Raw genomic sequence first — 24,461 nt, forward strand, 5'->3', positions numbered from 1 at the left:
ACTGACATTCACATCCATAGCTTTGGTTGAGATACAGCTGATCTCATCTCATCTGCCATCTGCCACTGTGGTATATTACATTATTACAGGGGGCCATAAAGCACTCTACGGGAATAAGGTATTGTAGCCTATATGTCGCATAATACCCAACTTTGCCACACATCCAAATTCTATATTCCTAAAAAGGAAACAATAAAATAAAACAAATCCAGTTCCAGCGTGCAAATACTGTTGGCTTCGAGATGTTTAAACTCTGCTTTAATACTCCAGCATTTACACACATGACAGTCTGTCGTGAAATTCGTCCCAGAGTAGATCAGCAAGACTATACAGAAAAAAGAAAAAAACTTTCCGGTTTGGAGCGTGTGTTAAAGTCCACGCCTCAGCCCCACCCGGGCACCGATCATACCTCCCTCCTCCCCTCACCTCCCCTCCCCCCTCCCCTCCGCTGACAGCCGCTCCCCGTGACGCCTCGACCGGAGCCACAGTGTACGGACAGCGGCCACACGCGCCCTCGCAGCGGGTCCCTGCTCTTCGCCCAGCGGCAGTAGAAGGCTTGTTTTCCGCTCGCTGTTGATGGGAACCTCGGTGCCTCCGCCTCGGTGTGCGCGCTCTGCTCCTCTCCAGCCGAACAGCCCACAGTAGCGAAGGAGGCTGCAGGAGCGCACAGTCGCGCCAGGAGGACAACACCATGAAGTTGGCGGTCCTCCTCCTCCTGGTGTCGATGTCCTGCCCGGTGTCCCACGCCGACACCCCCGGTAAGAAATAAAATATTCTTGATATCCGGAGCTGTGTAGTTTGTGGTGCAATATTCATGTCTAAAAAAAGACTGAAATCAGCTCAGCATAACCTCTGATGACCTCCTCACCTAGAAAGTACAACCTGTTCAATCACTGCTAATTCACAAATAGTTTATTGTTGTCACTTTTAGCAATTTGTCACAGATTTTTTGCTCCCACGTCTCCTTTCATGTCTGTTATTCTGTGATATAAACTGACAAAACTGAGTGTCTGGGCGAAGACTTTAGTCCCACATTTAGATGGAGTACCATCAAAAGAAAGCACTTTTTCTTGATTTGTAATTGTAATGACAATAATGCAACAGAAATATGCTGTTTAGAAGTAACAAAAGCAATCAGATGTTATCAGAGTTATTCCACCGTGCATCAGCCACATGAGATTTGAAGCAGCATCAGTTCAGCAGTAACTGTCAGGGCCCAGCTCTGTTTGTCCTGAAGTTCAGGGTCAGGAACACCAACAGGAACACAGGTGTCGGATATCAGTGTGCAGCTGGCTCCACTGAGAGCCCTTGACAGCACAGACGGAGGGGATCCAATGCGGTTAAAATGCCTTGTGACTGATTACAGTGGGCGGCTTTATGTTTGCTTGTGCTTTACGTTTATTTGCCCATGGGCACAGACACATGTGGAGCCAGAGGAGTAACCAGTCGGAGGTTAAAGGTCCACACTCTTCCTCACCACACACATTCCTTCTTGCACTTGGAGTCCCCTGTGTCTGACATTACGCTCGTCAATATTACTGTCCCCCCCAGGGACATCATATCGCCTCAGGCGGACTGATGTGCTGCCCAGCTTCAGTCACACCATCTCTGCCCCCTCCCCCTCCATTTGTTAGTCTGTGCAGTGCATCTCTTGTTGTCTGATGTATCTACATCACCTTGCTCGAAACACAGCCGGAGGACTGAAGTTATGGCTGCTTTGATTCTCCAGAGAATCGCTTCCTATGGATGAAGATTAGCTGGATTTTGAGGGAAAAAGAGCATTTTATACACCTTGTTTGCTCCTTTTGTTCTTTGTGGCAATGTGGCATCCTGAGCGTGACCATTTCTCTGTGAACCCATTTTCAAGGTGTGAACCATCTTTTCTTTATGTGAAAGCTCTCTCAAATGTCACCTTATGAGTGAGAAGAAATTCAAAGCAAATTTAACCTCAACGTTCAGGTTATCTGTCGTTAACTCCCAGACTTTACCTTTCCAAGAGTAGCTAAAAACTTCTCCAAAAGGCCTGTTTAAGTGAGTGTAGTGTAATGCACTCTTATATCTGTAGGACGTTTCAAAGAAAATACACAAATAAGTTGTTATTCCACATCCCTTCTCTCTGTTCCAGCTCAAAGTGAGTTTGTGTCCTTGGCGGAGATGGAGGACGCCCTGCTGAAGAACCTTTTCCAGGGCTACCAGCGCTGGGTCAGGCCCATCCAGCACGCCAACGACACCATCAAAGTACGGTTCGGGCTCAAGATCTCGCAGCTGGTTGATGTGGTGAGAGCGCACCTAAAATCACAGAGACATTTCCATGATTCATTGTCTTTGTTGATTCACAACCCATTGTACATCTGAGGTTTTACCTTTACCTTAATCTAAAATAAAACCTCACTACTGAGTCCATCGCTACAAGCACACATTGAGTTTTCCACTTAACAAAAAGTCCTTTGGTACAGTAGGTTTTTAGACTTATTCAACAGATTGATCACCTTGAAACATGTATTCAGTCATTTGACAAGCATCAGGCTTCATGTCACCGCTGTCAGCTCATTTTTCTAGTTTTGAAGCTAGTTAAGGAGAAATGTCGCCAGGCATTAAGGCGTTAAACCTTGAATCCTGTATTTAACCTTATATGACTCAGATCTTAAAGGATATATACGGGGATACTTCATAATTTTCTTATTGTCAACAAATCACATGAAAAGCAACAGTGAATCGATCCTACTTGCTAATATTGTCTGTGTAGTCAAAGCTTGATAAAGAGTATTCGTCTGTGCGATAGACCTCCATCCTGTTTCAAAGACTGTTAAAATCACATCAGTGAACGCCGCAATTAACTCATTACTGTGATCACGGGCACTGTAGATTATTTTGGAGTCAACCCCAAATAAACTGTCCGCTGTTAGAAATAATAAATCTGTAAAAAACCCCAACTGATGAACAACTTGCTCTTCTTTGGCTGACGTTTACTGAAAACTTTCAGGCTCGGCTGTTATGGGAAATCATTTGACACAGTTTTTCAAAATTTGAAGTGCTTTAATTTAAGAACTGAATATTAAAAAAAACATGTAACATGTGTCAGGTAGGACAAAATATCGATTTGGTAATATATTGTATTGCTTCCTCTTCTTCCTCGATACGTTATTGATACACTGGCGCCGCATATTGATATTTATATTAAAAAGGATTCCTGCCAGTTTGACTTTCCACTTGTGTGTGAGTGTGTGTGTGTGTGTGTGTGTGTGTGTGTGTGTGTGTGTGTGTGTGAGAGAGAGAGTGTGTGTTTGTGCTACTGTATGTGAGGCACTAAGATAAGACTTAATGCAATTTTTTTGTACATTGTTCCATCTCAGTTGTCAAATTCTGTGAAACGGACACCACAATGTATTGAAAAAGTACATAATCATGGTTTGTTTGCAGAGTTTTTTTTGCCTTTTTTTCATCAGTTGCACGGATATCGTGATGTGTCATAGACAATGAAACTGCAATGTATCAGCTATTGCAGAATCACTCTATTGTGATACCATCATTATCGTGGGTGTATCATGATGCCATGAGTTACTGATGATTCCCACCTCTAATAGGTAAATATTCAGGGCGCATTTTTGCAGGTTTATTAGAAATCAGCAGGCTTCTGGGTCTGAATGGTTCTTGCTTTATTCATGTCTCAGCAGAGCAGTGTTGCTGTCCGTGCTGCTGAAACCAAACAGGCCGGTGGCGGCGTCACTGTGTGGAGCTTTCCGTGGTCCTGAAATAGATCTGGAACACTCGCTTCACATCTACAAACACACGGCCTCTCTCCGGAGTGTTCCTTTAATATTTCAGAGGCTGGCTGTGATAGGTTCAGATGATTTAGGTGCTCAAGAGGAGAAAACGGAGGATGCTAATGGAGGAGCCGCTCTTCTCGGCCTGAAATATTAATCCCAACCAGTTTAGATTTCGCTCCTCATCCTTCTTCGTGCAGGGCAAAGACATTTGATGTTGAATTTAACATAGACCCTCTCAGGGTTCTGCAGAGACAGACTCAGGTTGATGATCTGTTGGGTTTTTGGAAACGAGAGCTGGGCAGAGACACAGCAGCTTGGCTACACTGTGGGTGTCCCCTGAGTCTCTCTGTGCTGCTGCACAGCTCTGGATTAGATTATGGTTCACCTCTGCTCTATGTGATCACCAGAACATGCAACTCAGTTTGACAGCTGAGGCCTGGTCTGGACACACTGAACGGCTACATCTTTGTATATCTCTCAGCCAGGTTTGTTTCTCTCAAGTCTTTTGCTCTCAGTCTTTTCAAACTTTCCTCCAGCGATGTGGAAACAAACCTGTGTCAACCACTCTCCATCTCTCCATTCCTGTCTTCCTCTATTTACCTCTTGCTGCATTAATATTGCTTCATCTTGGCTCACTGAACCCACCTCTGGTTTCACGTTTCTTTGACCTGGGAAATGGGATTCTGTCTGATTTCATGGAAACGGAAACGATGCCTCGCCCACTAATCATATGTAACATTGTGATTGAAGCATCCGGATGAGAAACAGTTTGTGCTGTAAACATTACATACAACCCAACAATGCGATAGATTGTCTTGCTTCTTGTTCATAGAAATACTTTTACTGTGGCTCACTGACCACTGAACCTTTCACAGGTGATAGATTTTGTCATCCTTTAATCCACTGTTATCTTGCTTCTGGGTTATTTACCACCTTTTTTTAATATAACTCTTTTGTCTGTTGTCTTTGTCTGTTTAGGATGAGAAGAACCAGCTAATGACAACTAACGTCTGGCTGTGTCAGGTGAGCAAGACACAAAAATGAACTGAGGTTATATAATTACAATCAATCTTACATTTGTATCCACGGGTCAAGAAGAAGAGAAACGCTTGTAGTTACAGAAAAAGAGACCCTGTGTCCACTTTCTGGAGCAGAGAACTCACCAGTTTTGATGTTGATGAATGCAAACACAATCCAGTCATGTTCAGTATTGTCTATAGATCTAATGATGCTGCATCTTGTGGACTGTGTTCATGTTGTGCAGGAGTGGATTGATTACAAGCTGCGATGGAATCCAGAGAAATACGGTGGAATCACTTCTATCAGGGTTCCTTCTGAAAACATCTGGCTCCCAGACATCGTCCTCTATGAGAAGTAAGGCTGCTCTGATGTGGCGCACCTTCGTGTGAAACTTTGATAACTACGAAGACGCTCTGCCAGTATGTAAAGGTTTGTTTTCTGATTCTTCTCCATGTCTTCAGTGCTGATGGGCGCTTCGAGGGCTCCCTGATGACCAAAGCCATTGTCAGGTACAACGGCGCCATCACCTGGACGCCACCTGCTAGTTACAAATCCGCCTGCACTATGGATGTCACCTTCTTCCCCTTCGACCGGCAGAACTGCACCATGAAGTTTGGCTCCTGGACATACGATGGCAACATGGTGGACCTGATTCTGATAGACAACCAGGTGGATCGGAAGGACTTCTTTGACAACGGGGAGTGGGAGATCCTTAGTGCCACTGGTGCCAGAGGGAACAGGAAAGACGGCTTGTATTCGTACCCTTTCATCACGTATTCCTTTATTCTGAAGAGGTTGCCGTTGTTCTACACCCTCTTCCTCATCATCCCTTGTTTGGGTTTGTCCTTCCTGACGGTCCTGGTGTTTTACCTTCCCTCGGATGAAGGAGAGAAGCTCTCACTCTCTACCTCTGTCCTAGTGTCGCTCACCGTGTTCCTCCTGGTCATAGAAGAAATCATCCCCTCCTCCTCCAAGGTGATCCCGCTCATTGGAGAGTACCTGCTGTTCATCATGATCTTCGTCACGCTCTCAATCATCGTCACCGTCTTTGTCATCAACGTGCACCACCGCTCCTCAGCCACCTACCACCCTATGTCGCCGTGGGTTCGTAATCTCTTCCTTCAGAAGCTGCCGAGGTTGCTCTGCATGCGTGGACACACCGACCGCTACCACTACCCAGAGCTGGCCCCGGAGAGCCCTGAGCTGAAGCCTCACTCCGGACGGAGAGGAGGCCAGAGGGCGAACAGCGGGTCCCACGGGCAGACGGCTTCTGAGGGGAAGGAGGATGAGGCCTGGGCGACCATGCTGGACAAGGCTATCTACTCAGTGCGCTACATCAGCAGACATATCCGCAAAGAACACTTCATCCACGAGGTGGGTTCAGCTGGATCATATTGGTCTTAAGTAATCATAGTAGCTCTAAGGACTTCATGTTTATATTGCATATCATCTCCCTTTTCTTCTATCTCCCAGGTAGTACAAGACTGGAAGTTTGTAGCCCAGGTGTTAGACAGGATCTTCCTGTGGGCCTTCCTCACCGTCTCGGTACTGGGCACTATCCTCATCTTCACTCCAGCTCTGCAGAAGTTCATGAAAATCCCTCCTTCAACTCCAAGTGAGGATCCACCTTCAAACTAGTAGCAGCAACGCGTCCCTTTCACCCGCAACCGATGATCCACCTTAAAAAATCTACGAACCGCTGAGCAAGAGGAAGCCGCTGCAGGTGCTTTTTAACAGAGAACTTTGACTCTTTGACTTTTTGTTGGTTAGGTTTTCTCCTCTACATTCACTGTGTAAAATGTCTGCTATGCTATTAAGTCATCATTTCTATGCACACTATAGCATATTTCAAATTATTGGCATAAGGTTTTGTTTCTTTATCAATAAAACAGTCACAGTGACAATTGGTGCAACTTGTGTTGCTTTTCAGCCTGTTAATTGCCAAAGTCGTACAATTTCAGATTCAACACACAGTAGCTTTAAGTAGCATGCAGCTGTCGGCACACTAGATCACACATGCTGGTCATTTTAGAAAGTTATTTACATGCAACATTAACCAACTTTACTCCACATAAAATGAAACTATAAAGTCATAAGCTTGATTTATGCACTTGCTCACTTTCTCATAACTGTTTTCTGTTTCTAATTGTCATTGCCTTTGATTTGATGTATGAGGTGACTTTGTTTTCAGTATGTTATTTTTCACTTGGCTGCAACAAATTTCCTCTCTGGGATGGTTAGTACCATCTAAAATTCCTCATGTCAAATTGTTACTTCAACATTTTGTTCATTTTATGCATAAATTTTCTCTCACCACAATTAGAGTGAGGAAGGACTGTTTTTGGTAGCACACATTTGAAGCCCAAAATGCGTTTTACTGTAAGTCCTTTTTTAGAAGTATTGAGTAAGAAAGTAAGTGAATGAATTGTTTTAGTTTCTCAATGTACCAGCAGCATTGAACAACCTCACACCTTCAGTAAAGATGCAACAACCTTTAACATGTATGCAAAATCTTGGCAGACGCAAGCATACATTTAAGAGAAAGACAACATTAAATGATTGATCAGAGCTCTTATTTGTGACCTATATGAACAGTTTGTGCTGTTTTCCTGTTAAATACTTCTTTCTCAACCTCCTAAATTACAAAATTAGCTATAGTCACTGCATATGTAGTGTAATGAATGAATTAAGATATTTGAACATTTCTTCTTTAAACTACACAATCCTAAAATGTACAGTATATGTATTAGTTCAGATATACTTAATCATACTAATAAAGTTGTTTTAAATCCTGTACATGGTGCTTTATTTTTCATCAATAATGCTACATTTACTTCTGCTCCATTCAGTGTTCAACTAAAACATTTAAACAGTCCAATTTCACAAACAAGGGACGTGCCTAAAAATACATAGATGAAATTGATTACGTGACAGCACCACCTAGTGGTAAACTAGAGAGATGCAGAAAATAACAACAATGCTGAGTACAAATTTTTTGTCCTCAAAAGAAGGCCTCAAAAAGTGACTTTGAAGGAATGAAGAATTTTTGCAGCTATGAAAAGCACAATTTCATTTGCTGTGATTCCAGCTTTTATTGAATAAATGTTTTGATTGAAGGCATCATTGTTCATCGTTGCATCATTGTTCTAAGATAATCCATACTCACACACACGGGATATTTATTTTCTCTTTATTTTATCTATTAAACTGGACAATAGAAGCAGAAGAGTACATTTTCATATGCACCCTTTTAACTTAATCCAGACACAGTATAGTATTAGACAGTAAGACAAAACTAATACACTCCTTCATAATCATAGCAGTTCATGGTTTATACTCAGAATATGTAAAAATGTATTCCTGGTCAACCTGTTAATCACTTTAGGGTATATGTTTGAGATATAACCACTTAGCAAGCACTGTATCATTTGTTTATTATCTGTGTCCACCTGTCTGGCTGTCCAGGTGAGCTCGTGCATTGCGCAGCATCTCCATGTACAGCCTGTTGTTTTCCCTGCAACATAACCAGACAGAAATAAATATGGAAAAAGTATAACAATTTCAAAGAAATGCGATTATCTACAGCTTTGGAATAGAATATTTAAGTCAGGAAACAGCTTCAAATGGTAAGACGATGTAAGTGTTTTAAGAAAAAAACAATAAACTGACTTAACAAATCTGAGTTCTTAAGGCATGAATGTGGTACACTCTTCTAGATAAAATGGGAGGACTATGCTGCCATGCTAAAGCTGCCTTCACTTGCAGTAAGGTAAGCCATGGTACTGTAAGGCACACTGGATAAAACTGCCTGACAACTGGCACATGCTTTGCTGGTGATTATCTCACTCACGTAGCCACAGAGCGGTCAAACATCAGGTTACTCATGTCCATGTAGTACTGAGCATCTGTTCGTAGCGCCGTCCAGTACTCGTTTGCCTGAGGAAGAAAGACGCTTTGTCATAGAAGTGCCTCTTTAATGGCTGCGAAAGCCTTGCACTCACTGGCTATAAATCACACTCAAACAGACTTATTCTGTGTATTCACACCACACACGCAGTGTTACCTGCTCCTGAATGGTGTAACCCCACTGGTTCTGAGAGTGGTGTGGATCCCAGTATCCAGACTGTCTCTTCAGCCTGATGAATCTCTTTGCATCCTCTTCCTTCACGAACGGGGCGGCAAAAACTCCTGACACACAATAAAAACAGATAACTGGATTTTACAAAAGCCATGACAAACACTTTTAGGGTTCAAGAACAATGAATTACAGATAACACAGCTTTAATTTCAAATAATCAAGCCATGCACATTTTAGAAAACGTTTTGCACATCGAATGCTTGCAGTGTTTAAAGCAAGATTCAAAAACATGCAGTCATTCATGAAATTTTCTGACTTACCACTCAAAAGAGCAAACAGGATCACAAACCTCATGTCTACGAAAATGCAAACAAGTTTTAAGTTCTGATGAGAAAAGTCATGAATAATAAACACACAACACACAGAAGCACACACACATTTTTCTAGTCTGTGAATCATAAGCGATACAGATAAAGAAATGTGAGATTTACCTGCAGTGTGAGTGTGAGCTGCTGCTCAGCCGAAAGTCTTCAGAGTGTCTTCACAGCTCAGAATGTCTCGTCTCAACGTGAAGCTGAACAAGAGTTTCTTTCATAGATTTTCCAGCAGGAGAGGAATGAATGGAGTCAAGCATCAGGCCGGCCACTCAAGGCTCCAGAGCGCTGACAGACCATCCAAACACACACACACACACACACACACACACACACACACACACACACACACACACACACACACACACACACACAAATTCAAGCTCTCCATGTCGACATAAAGACGATCCTGTCTGGACTAATAGTCCGTCGGTAAACAAATACATTGCAGAACTCTTGATTTACGCAATTCTCACTCATGATAGAAATACGGTGTGTTATTAAAACCTTAATTCATTCTAAAATAAATCAGCTTTAGCGCACAAATGCATACATAAAATGTTCTTTTTAATAGAAATGCATGATCATATCAACTATTTTTATAACAGCATTCCCAGTATAACGATATGATTGTGTGTGTCATCGAGACATTATCTCACATTATATTTTTACTCTTACTCACTGGAACCATGAATGCTCAATTTTACTCCTCAGGCAAGGAAACTTTTAAATAAATCTTATCTTGGATTGTATGTTGGGGATTGTTTTTGTGGTTATTAATATGCAGTGAGTTTGTGTACATTCACATTTCTTCCACTGGGTGGCGGCCTAACCACAGTTTTAGCTGGTAGACAGCTAGTTTGATTCAGCATTTAACTGTTGTGTGTGACATAAATGGGAGAAAATGTTTTTGGATTTAAAAAACTCAGTAGATGGAAGCAGACCTGTTCAAAAACAGACATCAAGAATTATGTGAGCACATTTTGGACATAAAATCTGGAATAAAAGTGACTAAAAATAAAGATATTGTCTTGTGTCACTGTACTAATGTGTGTACATGTTACCTCAGGGAAGAGAATTTAGAGCCTGGTGTTTGAGTCAAGAAAGGCTTGGAAAGACTTTTAAAAATTCCAGCCATGTCCCAGGAGCATTAATTTTGGTTTCTGCTTCTCAAGGTGCTGCATTAGTGCTCACATCCTTCAAAGCACGAGCAGCAAGCCTACTGTGAATGTCTTTGTGTGATGTAATATTTACACTGATGCAGCCGCACGTAAATGACCACCTAAAAGCCAAAGTGAGGATCAGGGTTGATGCTCAGAGACAATAACTAAAAGTCACACGGAACAAAACTCGTTAATAATTCAAAATCCTCCTATTTATGAACCTAAGCATCTCTCAGTGTGTGTATATAAATGTGTGACGGTATCTCTCTGCATGGAATTGTATGACCTCCTCTTTAAAGATGTGAACCACCTTTGATCACACATTGTTGTGGTCCACCCACACAGCGCACAGCTCTGCTTTGGGTTCTGCTCTCTCTGTCTCAGTCGCCCTTGTGTGCACCGCTGACCTTTTCCACAATAAACTCCTAAGTGTGTGTGAGAGGCCTGACCTTTCTTTGACATCCCATAATAAACTGAGTCGCCACCTGTACAGTGCACCAGAGACAAATGGCAGAGGTGTTTCAGGGGGATCAAGATGCACTTCATCATCCATTATCTATCACCGCTCATCTATAACCGCTCATCCTTTGCATGGTCGCGGGGGGGGGGGGGGGCTGAGAGGCGGGCCACAACCTGGACAGGTAGTCAATTCGTCAAAGGCCTGACACATAGAGACAAACAACCACACGCTATGGGCACACTCACACCTACAGGCAGTTAACCTCACCTGCATGTCTTTGGACTGTGGGAGGAAGCCGGAACACCTGGAACAAACAGGCTCCGGCAGGCCGGCGGGTTCCTTCCTGCAGTGTGGTGACGGTGCCAACCACTGCTCCACCTCTCACCACGTGGCCAAATAGTGTGCTAGAGTGCAGAAGAAGCTTCACATTAATTCTTGCTTTTATTATTCTTCAGAGTATAATTGGCTAAAAACTTGTCACATGTACATATTTCTGTAAAGATCCCAAATGACAAGCATGACAAACATTTGCAGACACATAACATGCATAACATGCACACTCACACACATGCTTAGAAATGCAGAGTAACAACTGCATGCACGCACACACACATGCGCACACACACACACACACACACACACACACACACACCTTTTGTAGCTCTGGGACCCTTGTGCTCTTTGCCAAAGCAAAAAAAGCTTTCCGTCTTCCACACATCAAAGGTAGCGACTCAGACAAAACTAAAACTCATCTGACCCCATTCTATCACACACACACACACAGATGTACATATGCACCCTGCTGGGACTGCCGCATATTTCAAATATTTAATTTAGAAACAGGGAAAGGGGGTGAGGAGGGTGTTCAACAAAATACAGGATTGAAAATTTCATGCAGAATTCTGCTGTTTTTGAAGAAGTGCTGATTGACATGAACAGACGTCTGTCACTGTCACTGCTGACTTCACCTGTTTTAGCTTCTCTTAGTGTGGTGGTGTTCACACACGTCCGCATACAAGCAGCATGAAGCACTGCCTGTCTTATCAGTAATTATGTGTTTGCTAGGATTGTTTTAAGCAGTAAAAGAAAACTAGAGCGATGTGGAGAAGAAGAGGACCGAGAGAAGAAGGAGGGAAGCGGCTCCACATCATTGAGTCCATTAGCAGGAGACTTCTCATTTATAAAAGATAGAGAATTAGCAGCTCTGTCTGGGCTTCACACCCTTTTCTGCGCTCACTCTTTCCTCTCTGCTGCTGTTCACCTTCTATCAAAGCATTTAAAAGTGCCAAAATATGATGTGGAGTCCTCCCTCTGTCCTCATCAGGAGAAGGGAGGGCAGGTTGGAGGCTCCAGCTCAGCACTGAGAGGTTCAAAACCTGCAAAGCTCAACTGATCAGGAATTTCAAGTGTTATACTTTGTCTCTGTTCTTTGGGGTTCAAACAAATATAATTTGGCTGCCACCCAAAGTCAAACATCTGTGTTGCTTCTGAGAAGTGTTCTTTCTTCGTTGTTTCACCAGATAATTCTCAAATATTTGGTGAAATGGCTCAACATTCTGTACTTTTTCGAGAGGGTTACGTGGTGCCTTATTTTCTCTGGTGTGTGACAGCACAGGAGGGAAAGGAGGCATGTATGGTCATGGTGAAACAGATTCACTGTGCAAACACTCAGGCTGCAAATAACAATTATTTTTTAGGATTAAATGTAAGGATTTGCTGCTTTTCTTTGTAATTTATGATAGTAAGTAAAGAGTCTTTGGGTTTGGGAGTGCTGGTTGAAGAAAAGAGGTGACAGAGGTGAGGGCTCTGGGACATTGTTAGTAATGATATATAGTTGCCAATTCATTTTCTTATGATCGACTTATTGATCAATCTGCATACCTTTGCAGCTCATGAACATCCAGTCCTGTAGGGGTTATAGTGTAATGCAGCAAACCCATGAATGTGATCCACCTTCAGACAATACCAGCAGCTCTTTTCATTTCACGCTGTCAGACTTTTGTGGTTCAAAACCCTTTTTTTTCAGTTCTGAAAGTGATTGACATGTCGTCCTGTACGTGTCATTTCCTTTTCATCGTAGATGTGTTTCATCAAAAGAAATCTGTCACTTCTAACCATGAGCTGCAACATCAGACTCATCAAAGTTTATAACAAGCCTGACTTCATAGTTGAGAAACAAGTAAAGCACTTTTGTCATTAACTGATGTTGGTGTCCAGTTCAGTTTAGAACTGCGAGCAGTATTTTGCAGGTCATGTGGTGGGTGTGTCAAGTTACACTCAAAAGTGGGAAAATATTGGATTTCACCATGTACTCTGATGTACTTTTTAGCATCTGCTGCCACTGATTCAGCACTATGGACAGCTCCTCACCTCAAGTCACTGGTAGTTAAAAAAAAAACTTTTTCAGCTTTTCGGGGATTAGTTTAATGTCACTGCCTCCCCACTGACTAGACTTTTGCCCGGCGAGAGCAACTGCAAGGATGAAGGTTGTGATCAGAGGCTTCACTGAGCGTACCCGTGGCTGTCGGCCCACCTACAGCAAAGACAGATATGGGATTCTGTACCAAATCACATCTAACAGCATAAATCTTCTCTGATGGAGCTCCAGACTTAGGAGACGTAGACATGGGGGGCATAAAAAAATAGCAAGAACTGGTCTAATATGACTGGAACAGGACTGCCTCTTGGATGATACGCCCCTGTTCCATGGAGAGGAAGAGAGGGAGAAAAAGGGAGACAGAACATTTGCAGAAGTGCGCAGTGTTCCCCCTCATCGCCTGTCGAATCCTATTTCCGACTGGAATTATTTATGGACTGGAATAAATAGGTCATTTGATTATGAGCCAGGCTTTGCACAAAAAGGTGACAAATACGACATAAATGCGGTTGATGAACCCCTTTGTAGCATGGAAGTGGGGAACTGCAGCGTGACACACATCCCATTCAGTAATGATCGTCTACAGCTGTGGGTGAAGCAGGGCTGAGATCTGCGCCTCCTTTACGGGCCAGAGTTCCAGGCCTGGTTGTGTCCAGCGCTGAGAAATGAGTCGCGCCTTTTTCGTTTGTAGCTGTGTTCGACTCCTTGGCCTTGTCATTGATTTAAACCGACATTCATAGATTTCTGGGCACTCGGGGGCAGCTCAACAAGCTGTACGCACAACACTGACATTTTATCAGTTTTCTAAAGCTGATATAGAGATGCAAAACACTGCTTATTTACACATCCAACAGACACAGAGCAACATAAGCATTCATTTGGAGTTGTGCCTCTAATCACATGATGAATGCGAGCCGGATATATACTCTCCTTTTGGTCTGTTTTCCTTTAAATGCTCCACTCTGTCCACTAACTTTGTCAGCTGTTTGATGCTGCGCAGGTGGTGTACTGTAAGTTTTAAAAGCTTCAGTCTGTTGCAGCTGGAAAACAATGCTGATGATTATAAAAAGCAAAACTTTGAGCTGAAAGACAATAGAACGTTCCCTGTGAGTGAATATACAGTCATTGAGCCATTGGTATTCTAAAAAATAAATTAATATGTGCACAGATAAGTTTACAGTGATTTAAAACACTTCTGATGATGATGTCACAGTAGCTGGTCTGACATCACTGACTGGGAGCACGTGCTACATGCCAAAGGATCAAATAATGTTATTACTAAATCTGTATTTCAAGAGGATGGATTAGCAATAAAAAATACAACATAGTCTGTATACACCAGAACAAAGTCACAATCTCTCTATCTCACGCGCACACACGCACACTGTCTACGTCACACGGCCCACCTGCTGCACGCTCCTGTTAAATGTAGGTGAGCGCAGACAGGTGAGAGCACGAGACACATAACAACTGTCTTCTTCAGGTCAGTAGCGCTTAATTTACCACTAACGTCGCTTCTTAACGTAAATATTTAGCTAAAACGACTGGAACAAAAAACAAATTCAGGATTTAAGTACCAAAACTAAGCTTGGCAGTTGAAGTTATACGCGGTCAACTCCAGCCCGCACGCGCGTCCCCGCGGTGCTCCGCGTGCGGGAACGTGTTTGTGAAGCAGCGCGAGCGCGCCGATCTGAACTCCGCTCTCATTCTGGTGTGTCAGTCTGTTTCATCTCACGCTGTCGCGTCTCCCTCCTCTCCGTCTCTCTCCAGCCTCATGTTCACACCACCGTCGAGCCGGAGCAGATTCCCCGTCTAGCCGACACACAGAGCCCGCAGCCGGGGGCCGGCGGCGTCCACTGAGCGGTGCCAAGATGCGCTGCCATAAGTTTTGGGGACCATGTTCGGTTGGATTTTATCTTTGTGCGGCCATGCTTTTCAGAGGTGAGTCTGGGTGAAAGTCGCTCTTCATGTCTAATGCCTAATGAAGTTTTTGTTTCTTTGAACGCACTTCCTGCAGTGAGTGTGTGAGTGTGTTTAGATGAATTAACACTGTGAGAAACGGATGAGTTTGACTGAAAAATCCTTCATTTTCATGCTGGGGGGTTTAGCATGTGTTTTGGATAATCTAGACGTGATTTATTTTTTATTTGATCTCTAATCTGTTATTCCTACAGGGGCTGGTGAGCTTTTGTCTTTGTAGGAAGCATTTTTCTGCAATTCGCCAAGTCGTTCTTTTGCATTAGAAACTATTAAAATTAAAGGCAAGAATTGAACCTGAATTTAAGTGGATGCAGTTTGTGCTGCTGTATTTTGCTCTCTGGTCTGAATCCGTATTGTTTTATAGAGTGTTCAAATGTTCCATTGAATAACACTGGCTTCTGAATCTGTGTGAGTCTGTGAGAATGTGAATTTGACAAAAACACCTCTGTCTGCACCCTGAATGTACTTCTCACCAGTCTGATCACACTTACCACTGTACCTTTGCAAAAGGCCGATTTATTTTTGAACACCGTGTGCACCGTCTGTGTGAATGTGTGTGTGTATGATAAGAGTGTGTGCTTTAATGCTCATTCGTGTGCAATGACATGTGCATGCATGACTCTAATTCTCTCCTAAGCCCCGTCCCATCATCATCACCATCAGCATCATCATCTGTAACAGCTGGGTTGTTTACTTACCAGTTTGTGAGACGGTGGCTTTGCTGAAGATACGCTTTCAAATCCTTTATGTATGTGTGTGTGTGTGTCTCTGTGTGTGTGTGCATACAGTAAACCTGCCATCTCCCGCTGTCCTCACCTCTCCCTATGTAGTCGGTGGTCATCTTGTTGGGAAGTAGGGGAGGGGGGGAGTACTTTAAATGTTTGAAACAAAGACTGCATCGAGGGATAAAGAGGAAAGATTAAACGCTAACCCGTGGCAGGAGGCCTCCACTGTCCTCCATGCACAGTGTTGCTGTCCCATTGAGGAACACGATTGGTGCTCAGTGTGTCTTGAATCAACTGTCAATGTTCTGAAGGGACTGTAAAAGATAAAGCTACTCAAGTCATGTCATTTAGCAGCAAGTCTTAAAATTGGCAGTTTCTTATTTTTTTCTCTTTAACAGCCCAGTAAGGTCAGAAAGTTTCAGCCTTTAAATCAACTTCTTTATAAGAAATATCTGCAGAAACTCTTACCCCCTTTACACTTTACTTTACAATGCATCTTGTACCCATATTATATCTAGATATGACTTACAGAAACAAAACAAAACAAAAAAAGGCGGCCATCCATGAATTTGTGCTATTGTATGGACTGGAAGACCACGTCAAATGTTTGATTTAATTGTGGAAGATTGCGGCTGTTTTTTTTTCCAGAATTGACACACACTTGTTCGTCCATTCAGTTGGAGAGGATCGGCGTAGCGACGGTGTCTAGCAGCAGGTTTATTTCCACCCACTGAGCTGTTGTAAATGGATTGAAAACACAATTGCATTTACGCTTTTGTTCAATGTGGTGCCAGTGTGTCCCCGACCACCTCTGGGGGTGGTCTGGCCAATCAGATCACCATCCACCCTCAATGCATCTTTGTTACACCTGTTCTTTAATGTGGTCATGACTGTGCAGGTGTAAATGCAGTTCGAAACCTTTTTTAATGCGAGGCGTAAAGGGGTCGAAGGAAATGATGGAAATGGACACAGTGCCGCCTGATAGATTCAATCCATTCATGGCTACGAACAGTGGATGTCTATGGATCTGTTCAGAATTTAGTGTCATGGTGAGTCACATTTCACTGTTGGCAGGAGAATAGGCTTGCTCATGAGTCTTTGGGCATGGGGGTTACAGAACCAGCTAGCTGCTTGTAGGCCTAGTATGTTCACATTCACTGGACCATGCATAAGCAGCTTTAGTCTGTCAAGGCAAAAACAAGACAATAGCCAAAAGATGTGATATAGGACAATTTAGTTTCCTTGCAATAGAAACATGATTTTGTGCCACACAGCTGTGGAGCGAGATAATGGAGTGAATTAGACTTACACACTCAGTGTTGTAGAAGTAGATTCAAATCTGTAATTACAGATTAATTGTGTCTGAGCAAGTTTACTCCTCAGGAAATTGACTTTTTTGTTTTGGTTATAAGTAAATTCCCATCCCCCGATTCAGGTGCACCAGAAATACAATACACATACCCTCCAGTGAATTTATTTTCCTGACCCTGACTCAGAGGGTCAAGGACCGGCAAGAGCGAAGTTTCCTGGTACAGATGCTGTAATAATATCTGCTGGATTTCAGTGCAACACCTTATCGTCCGTCTTCCTCTGTCCACTCCATTCAGTCTCGTTCTCTCTTGCAGACTCATCCACAGTCTGCCTGCCTCTTCTTTTCTCCTCTCTCAGCAGTACTTGCCACTTTGCCAGACTCTCCGCTGTCTAATCATGAAGTTTATGTAAAATAGACTATTTTTACCCTTATTTATGCCCCTACAAGTGCTGCTGTTCATTCACTGACAATGCTAAAATGCCAAAGTTACGTCAAATTTTTAAACTGTGGACCTGTATATAGATGCCCTAAAGTAGAAAATCAAGCACTTCCTGACCAGCTTTCTTTAGTTTTAGCCCTGGAAAGTTATGCTAGGCATGATGGATTGTGTTCAAAATGGTGTAGAAGTATGGATGTGGTAGCCAAGCACTCAATGTTGCAACACAGCAAAGGTCTTAGCCCCTGGATTAGGATTAAACATCCAGTGGTTTTAGGCCTCTGAGCCCTCGACCATAGATTATAAATCTCTCCTATATGAATCCATCCATCCAAAACTCCATTAGCACACAACACCATACGCACTGATCCCTGCTCGCCACTGTGGATTGTCGCACGATGCTGGGAATGATGTGTTAATGGATGGGCCCATGGCTTGTCAGTTGCTTTGAGCATGACACACATACAGTGTTAATGAGCACGTGTGCAGGCACATGGAAACCCACTTACTCCCAGATATATGCGCAAAAAGACACAGTCACACAAATAAGTGAAAAACATCACTAGACAGCTACACAAAGTAAAGCGGGATGACATTGCTTATGTAGAACGGATCGTGTTACTTTCATCCCTGTGGTCTCCTTTACTGTCCCTCATCCGTCTCCATCCTGTCTCCTTGAAGCCCGCTTTCCCCCTCATCATTACTGCTTTTTGTACATCACTTCTTGACAATGACAAGCTGCCCCTCTCCTGCCTTGTTGTCTATTTTAATGGATGCAGGTGTCAGAGGCCCAGATTTAAGCCCTTTTACAACATTTAATATTGCCAGCTAGAATTGGACTGAAGGCAAAGCAGCACAGCATGAACAGAGAAGATGAAAGCCAAAATTTAAATCTAATTCTTTATTAAAGGGAATAGATAAATTAAACATGTTTGATGTATTAAAACTGCCCTGTAATGATATAAAATGCCTGTGTAAAACTAACTGGCTGTTGGTGCAAATGAACAGCCTTACACTACAGTGAGTCTTGTTTTCACTACTTAAAGAATGAAAATGTACAAGATTTAGCTCTTGTGCAACTTCATAAGCCTTGATGAAGTCTCACAAGATGTAAAACTCACACCACCAATGCACCAATGCGGCGGATCCGTTGGAGCCTGTTTGTTGTGAGGATGGGCCTCCCTGGATCTAGCTTCTTGTGGCGCATTCCGCAGATAATCTATCAGATTGAGATCAGGGGAGTTTGGAGGCCAGATCACCACCTTGAGCTCCTTGTCATGTTCCTCAAGCCATTCCTGTTCGCTTGGTCCTCTGCAGTGTTGAAGGGGTGGGTGGTACATGTCAGGGTGGACGCCAGCACCCAGCTTTTCCAACACGAAATGATCAATGTTGTTCACTTCACCTGTCAATGGTTTTAATCTTGTGCCTGAAAATTCTCTGCCCTTCACCTCCCTCTCCTCCCCTGTCCTCCCTTTACATTTCCATTCATTCATCTCCATCATTTGTGTGCCCTCCTGTTATCATCATCTCTCATCTCTCCCTCGTCATCTCTCCCTGTCACTCTCTCTCTGTTGGTAAACAGGTGAAGCAATAAGTTAAACCACCTGGGTTAACGTGTAGGCTTAAAGATGCTTAACATCTGGATACTTCACTGCCGACCTCCCCTACCCAATGATTGAAAGTAAAATAATGAGGTGCGAGACCGTTGTAGAAGTGACCTTTAATTTCAATCAATGCGCACTTGTTTATTTTTAGAGGAAGCGCGGCGTGTAAGCCACACATGTGTGAACGCATGCATGTACAAATCCAAGCACAATAACAGTGGAGCCAATGTGTCCGCCGTGTCTTTTGAAGGACGCCTGTTTCTCAAAAGCATGCACACAAGACAATGCACCTTTTACACACACATGCACGCACATTGACATAGACACACGCTTTGCTGCAGACACATAATGTCCCATTACCTGTTTCACCTTGGGGTGTTTTTTCTTACAGACAGTTAAATGACAGTTTTCAAGGTCTTGACCGTAATCTAAAGGGGAGACAGATGGCCTCTGCTGCAGTGGACACCCATTTACAGCTTTGAGAAAGGAAGTGTCAGAAGATACATTTGGCAGGTGCTCGTTGGCACATTAATGTGAGGTTGTCCACATTAATGTTGTTGTTGTTCTGGAGCAACTGCTGCACACTGCCACCCGTATCAAACATGCTTGATTTCTGCAAGATCGGCGTTGCCTATTTTTAGTTTGGCAAAACGTCCCAATGGAATGAGGTCAAGGATAAGTTAAGTTTCAGTTTTGTTTTCTCATGCGCCCACTTTCTGTCACACACCGTCAAGTTTTTATGTGAATCATGATTGCAAACAAACAGCATGTTTTAATGCCCTAATCCGGGCTCATAACTCTCATTCTAGTGTGTTTATTGTTCCATCTTCAAGCTGTAAATTAGATTTGGCAAATGTAACACAGCTTCAGACAAAGGAAATTTATGGTGGGAGTTTGGCCCAAGTCATATCGCTCCTTCCACATCATCGTTGTATTGTGTGTATGCATTGCTATTTATTTTCTTCTTTCAGCGTCTCATAAACACTCACGCATATACTAACAAGATATTTGCATCAGATTGGCTGCAGATGTGTAGCATTCGTCGTGTTGTCGACTGGCCGGGCCCTGAGGGAGTGGCGATCTGTCAGCGGTTTCTTTGTGCAGACTGATCCCCCCTCCAGGTTCAGGGCTCTGGGCCTTCTCTCCCAGAGAATTCTGGGATCACAGTCCTGTTGTGTTCCAGGCTGGATAATGGACTTGGCTCTTCAGATCAATTTTTTTGAGATTTAGCAAACATGTTTAGCACTGTATGAAAGAAGATTACTCTAAATAATGAGGGGTTGATTTCTGTGTTAGCATTTGGTGTACTTCTTTTTCAAGGATAAGCCTCCGAAGAAAGAACTTCTCAGAATATAAATGGATGTTGAGCTAATTTGAAGTCATTCTTATCTTCCCAACTCCTTTGTCACCACAGCTTTAGGGCGTTATCACTGTTTATTCATCAGGGTTCATGTTACATCGTTGGAAACCTCAGGGGACCCAGATACACGAGAGACCCCATGTTAACCCTGTCTACTGAGTCTGTCTAGCAAGCCAGATTGTTGGTGTGAAAAACAGTAGCTGAGGCCCATTGACCATGGACACAGCATCTTTAATGGCATACAAAGATGGGTGGGTGGGGGATCGTAGGTTACCTGATCTACATACAGTTGTATGCAAAATTGTCTTGGCAGAAACAGATTAAGGAACAAAGCCATGCTCATTCCTCTGCATGCTTTCATCTGTGTGTGTGTGTGTGTGCGTGTTGGACAGCGGCTCAGCCTGGATGGGTTTAGCGGGGCTCATAAGGGGTACTAAAACACCCTGATGTAAGAGGTGGTCATTTAGTGCTTTGCCTAAAATAGCCTAAATTTTTTATTTTTTTTTTGGTTTGTTTGTTGGTATGTGCCGGTTTTGTGTGTGTGTGTGTGTGTGTGTGTGTGTGTCTGAGAGAGAGGGAGAATGGGTCCCTCGGGCCATCTGTGTTTGGATTGCCTGTGTCTGATGAGTGTGTTTGTAAGCCTCATCTGAACACATTGACCCACTAAAAAATATTCAGATGGGACAGAATTGCCTAGCTGAATTTCTCAGTATTTGTTAATGTATGTGTCTGTGTCTGTGTGTGTATGTGTGTGTGAGAGAGAGTATGTGACAGAGAGAATAACACTGTGCTTGACTGTACTTACATCACTCTTGTAAGAGTTTCAAAAGTTTTTATTTTTGGCTTCACAGTTCACACACATCACTTGACACTGCACAAAGTTCACCTTTTGCCTGTTTATTTGGCTGCACTTGTGCTCTTCCTTGAGGGACTCTCTGTAAAAATCTCACAATAATTGCAGGCGATGCTAACTAACCGATGGCAGCTTTTAAAAACAATTTCCCTTACAACCTAGTCGGCTCTAGAATGCGCTCATTCATTGCAAATAAGAACAGAAAATGCTGGGGCGACTGAAAAGGAAAGATGAAGGTAATGAGAGAGAGAGGCATATATAGAGAAGGGGGATCAAAAGAGGGGATATCACAAGATTTGGAAAGGCTTGCAAACATATAAAGGCAGTGATAGATGGAGAGAGGTGCAGTCAAAATGAAGAAGAATGGAAATGTACAGTTGAATAGCAAAAGATGGGTTTTGCAGAAAATTGGTGTGGCATTTACATGAGAGGAAGAGATGGTATGGAGTATGGAGATTAGGAGGTAGCTTTCTTCCTTTGTGGAAAACCATGAAGACTCAGATTTCAGTGGACAGATCTGGAAAAAGCTAGTAAGTCGACCTTGACCCTTTAACCCTCAGCAAATTTTATTTTATTTTAACTGTGTTACACTTAAAAGCTTCTGGGTATATTTTAAACCAAGAATGGTGGCACACAACAGTCCCGAAAACAATAGCAGTCTTCTTCTTCCCATATCACACATGGCTTATGCAGAGCTGCCATGTGTGAAATCTGATTCTCCCACTATGGAAATGTCTCCTTTTTGCTGATGCTAAGCAAAGTTATCCTTTATTTGTATTCTAACAGATTCAGATGGCTGCAGCTGTCCCATCCTCACTCAGTAGAAGCTGTTGTTGTCAATTATGAATTTTTCAGAGCGTCCCTCTGTCCTGATATTGTCAATTCTTAAATGTGTTCCTTTTAATGCTGTTCAAAATAGTGGGGGCCATTCCAAAAACACACACAACATTATTTATGTCCTTAGCATTTGAATGGCTCGAGAACTTGACACCAGGAGCTGGAGCCTCTCCCAGCGGAGACTGATTGAAAGGCAGGGTGACACGTTCTTGGACAGGTTGTCTCACCACCACAGGGCACAAAGCATAATGCACAAAGGTACACAGCCCAAATTTACATCCCTTTCTGTCTCACATCTTTCATTTCCTGTCGATTCTCTGCTCACAATAATCTAGTTCTCTATAGATTGTTCTCTCGTCCAATATTCTTCGAATAAATGTTGATGTCGAGGAAACACTAAAAGAGAAAATTGTCTTGGTCTCAGAGGAGACTTACATGTGAAACGTGTTAATATTTTGTGGGATTCTGCCGAGCTGAAATAAATGGGCCCCTCGGGTGCTGATACCCTTGGGGGTCCCTGAGGTGCCCAGCAGCAGTCTGGCTCTGCTTATTAAACTAGAATTAAATGTATATGCAGACATCCTGGAGCTCTGGGGCGACCTCAATGTGCTAAGTCAGTGAGTTTAAGTTATCAGGTGCATATCAGTGTATACAGGGCTGAAGACACACACGCAGAACTATGTCAGAAACATATCTTTACTTGTTTCTGTTGGACGTTTGAAGTGGAGACGAAGAAGGGCAACAGTGAATTTTAAGTGTGACAATGCAACCTTGAAATTATGAGGCTCTTCCTGCAATCTGAGTGGTTCTGAGATACTGAGTGTTAAATAGATAACAAAAGTGAATTTTAAAAGCTCATTTCCTGCTTTAAATTAAACGGCTCCCTCTGATAAGACTAAACTAAATGCAATTACACTGAAAAACTAATTTAGCAACATGTGCTACCTGCAAAAATGTGATGTAATGTCACTCGTACTGACCTCTGACATGGCTCTGATGTCCACACATTTGCTTCTGTTTGGTCCTGATCCAACAGCAAACCAACATCAGGCCTTCAGTGATCATAGAGTTCAAGGAAAATGTTGAAGAAAACTCATTACTATTATTGGAGAAATGCTTTGATCAGCGATCAGCTGTTTCATTCATGCTTCACATCACTGGCTGACTCACAGCTGTGTGACTCAGCTGGCCAGCAACGTCCAATCAAACCTGAAGCTTGTGCTGATGCTGCTCGCTAATGCAGCTCCCTCCGCTTTATGCGCTATATTTCTGGTAAGATTTGATTTGATGAGTCTTTGGCTTAAGTGAGATAGATTTCTGTAAATACTGACCATTTATTCACCGTTTTTCACTCATACTGACAATAAATAAGCTTTTAACCGGCGCAGAATGGCTGAGCGCTGTGAGTTTTTGAAGCGAAGCCTTCAGACTTCATCTACACTTACAAAAAAGCACATTTTTCTTGCTGCTGTGGCTCGAGCAGCGCTGTGAAATGTGTGTTCAGAGGCCAGACTACACATTCAGAAACATTTTGACTGCCTGAACTCTAAATAACTGTTTCCTGCTTTGCATGACAAAACCTGTAAAGGGTTGGTGACCTTAATGTATTGAGATATGTATAAATAATGGCCATGATTTACTCATAATTGATCATTTGGATAACTAATCAGTGACCTTCTCTCACACCTGAGCAAGACACAGTGGTCACCCCTGACATTTCCTGTAATGACCACCATGGTGTTGGACTGATGGAGTATTGATCTACTTTTGTTGCTTATCCTTAGCACGTTGGAGTTTAACACAAACACAATTGATTCATCATCAGCACACTCATTTTTTTCCTCTTTGCAGAGCAAGTAAGATTAATAGTAGTACCGATTGTGTGTGTTTGTGAGTGTGCTTCACAGACAATAAAAGGTCAAACCAACACCAGTAAAGCTACATCAGATGAAGACAAAAGATAATGATCAGTTTAGTGTTAAAAAGGTCACCAGGTCAAAGGTTAAATGCATCATTAAAATGCTTCTTCTGTAGTTATTAATTGGTATTCCAATTTTCCCTTTTCCCTAATTGTTCATTCAAGTTCAAAACAAGATAGCACCGTGTGCTGTGTCA

General features: G+C 42.8%; 3 protein-coding genes across 3 annotated transcripts in view; 2 read left to right on the forward strand and 1 right to left on the reverse strand.

The window, feature by feature from the left end:
* The first annotated feature begins 707 nt into the window (after positions 1-707).
* Positions 708-6,425, forward strand: LOC121611141 (neuronal acetylcholine receptor subunit non-alpha-2-like). The gene is made up of 6 exons (XM_041943509.1): positions 708-758; positions 2,126-2,277; positions 4,746-4,790; positions 5,032-5,141; positions 5,249-6,161; positions 6,261-6,425. Exons 1-6 carry the CDS (start codon positions 725-727, stop codon positions 6,423-6,425), a joined length of 1,419 nt encoding a protein of 472 aa, XP_041799443.1. The 5' UTR covers positions 708-724.
* A 1,724-nt stretch (positions 6,426-8,149) lies between these two features.
* On the reverse strand, positions 8,150-9,400 carry LOC121611142 (uncharacterized protein C3orf85-like). Its single transcript, XM_041943510.1, has 5 exons — positions 9,357-9,400; positions 9,186-9,221; positions 8,851-8,975; positions 8,638-8,723; positions 8,150-8,301 (listed from the first exon to the last, which is right to left on the reverse strand). Exons 2-5 carry the CDS (start codon positions 9,217-9,219, stop codon positions 8,223-8,225), a joined length of 324 nt encoding a protein of 107 aa, XP_041799444.1. The 5' UTR covers positions 9,220-9,221; positions 9,357-9,400; the 3' UTR covers positions 8,150-8,222.
* A 5,710-nt stretch (positions 9,401-15,110) lies between these two features.
* LOC121611140 (neuronal acetylcholine receptor subunit alpha-7-like) overlaps positions 15,111-24,461 on the forward strand; it is a 30,864-nt gene continuing 21,513 nt past the window's right edge. The window contains exon 1 of the mRNA XM_041943508.1: positions 15,111-15,180. Coding sequence (XP_041799442.1) covers positions 15,111-15,180 — 70 coding nt within the window. The remainder of the gene's footprint in view (positions 15,181-24,461) is intronic.

This window comes from Chelmon rostratus, chromosome 9, assembly GCF_017976325.1.
Source record: "Chelmon rostratus isolate fCheRos1 chromosome 9, fCheRos1.pri, whole genome shotgun sequence".
Lineage (NCBI taxonomy): Eukaryota > Metazoa > Chordata > Actinopteri > Chaetodontiformes > Chaetodontidae > Chelmon > Chelmon rostratus.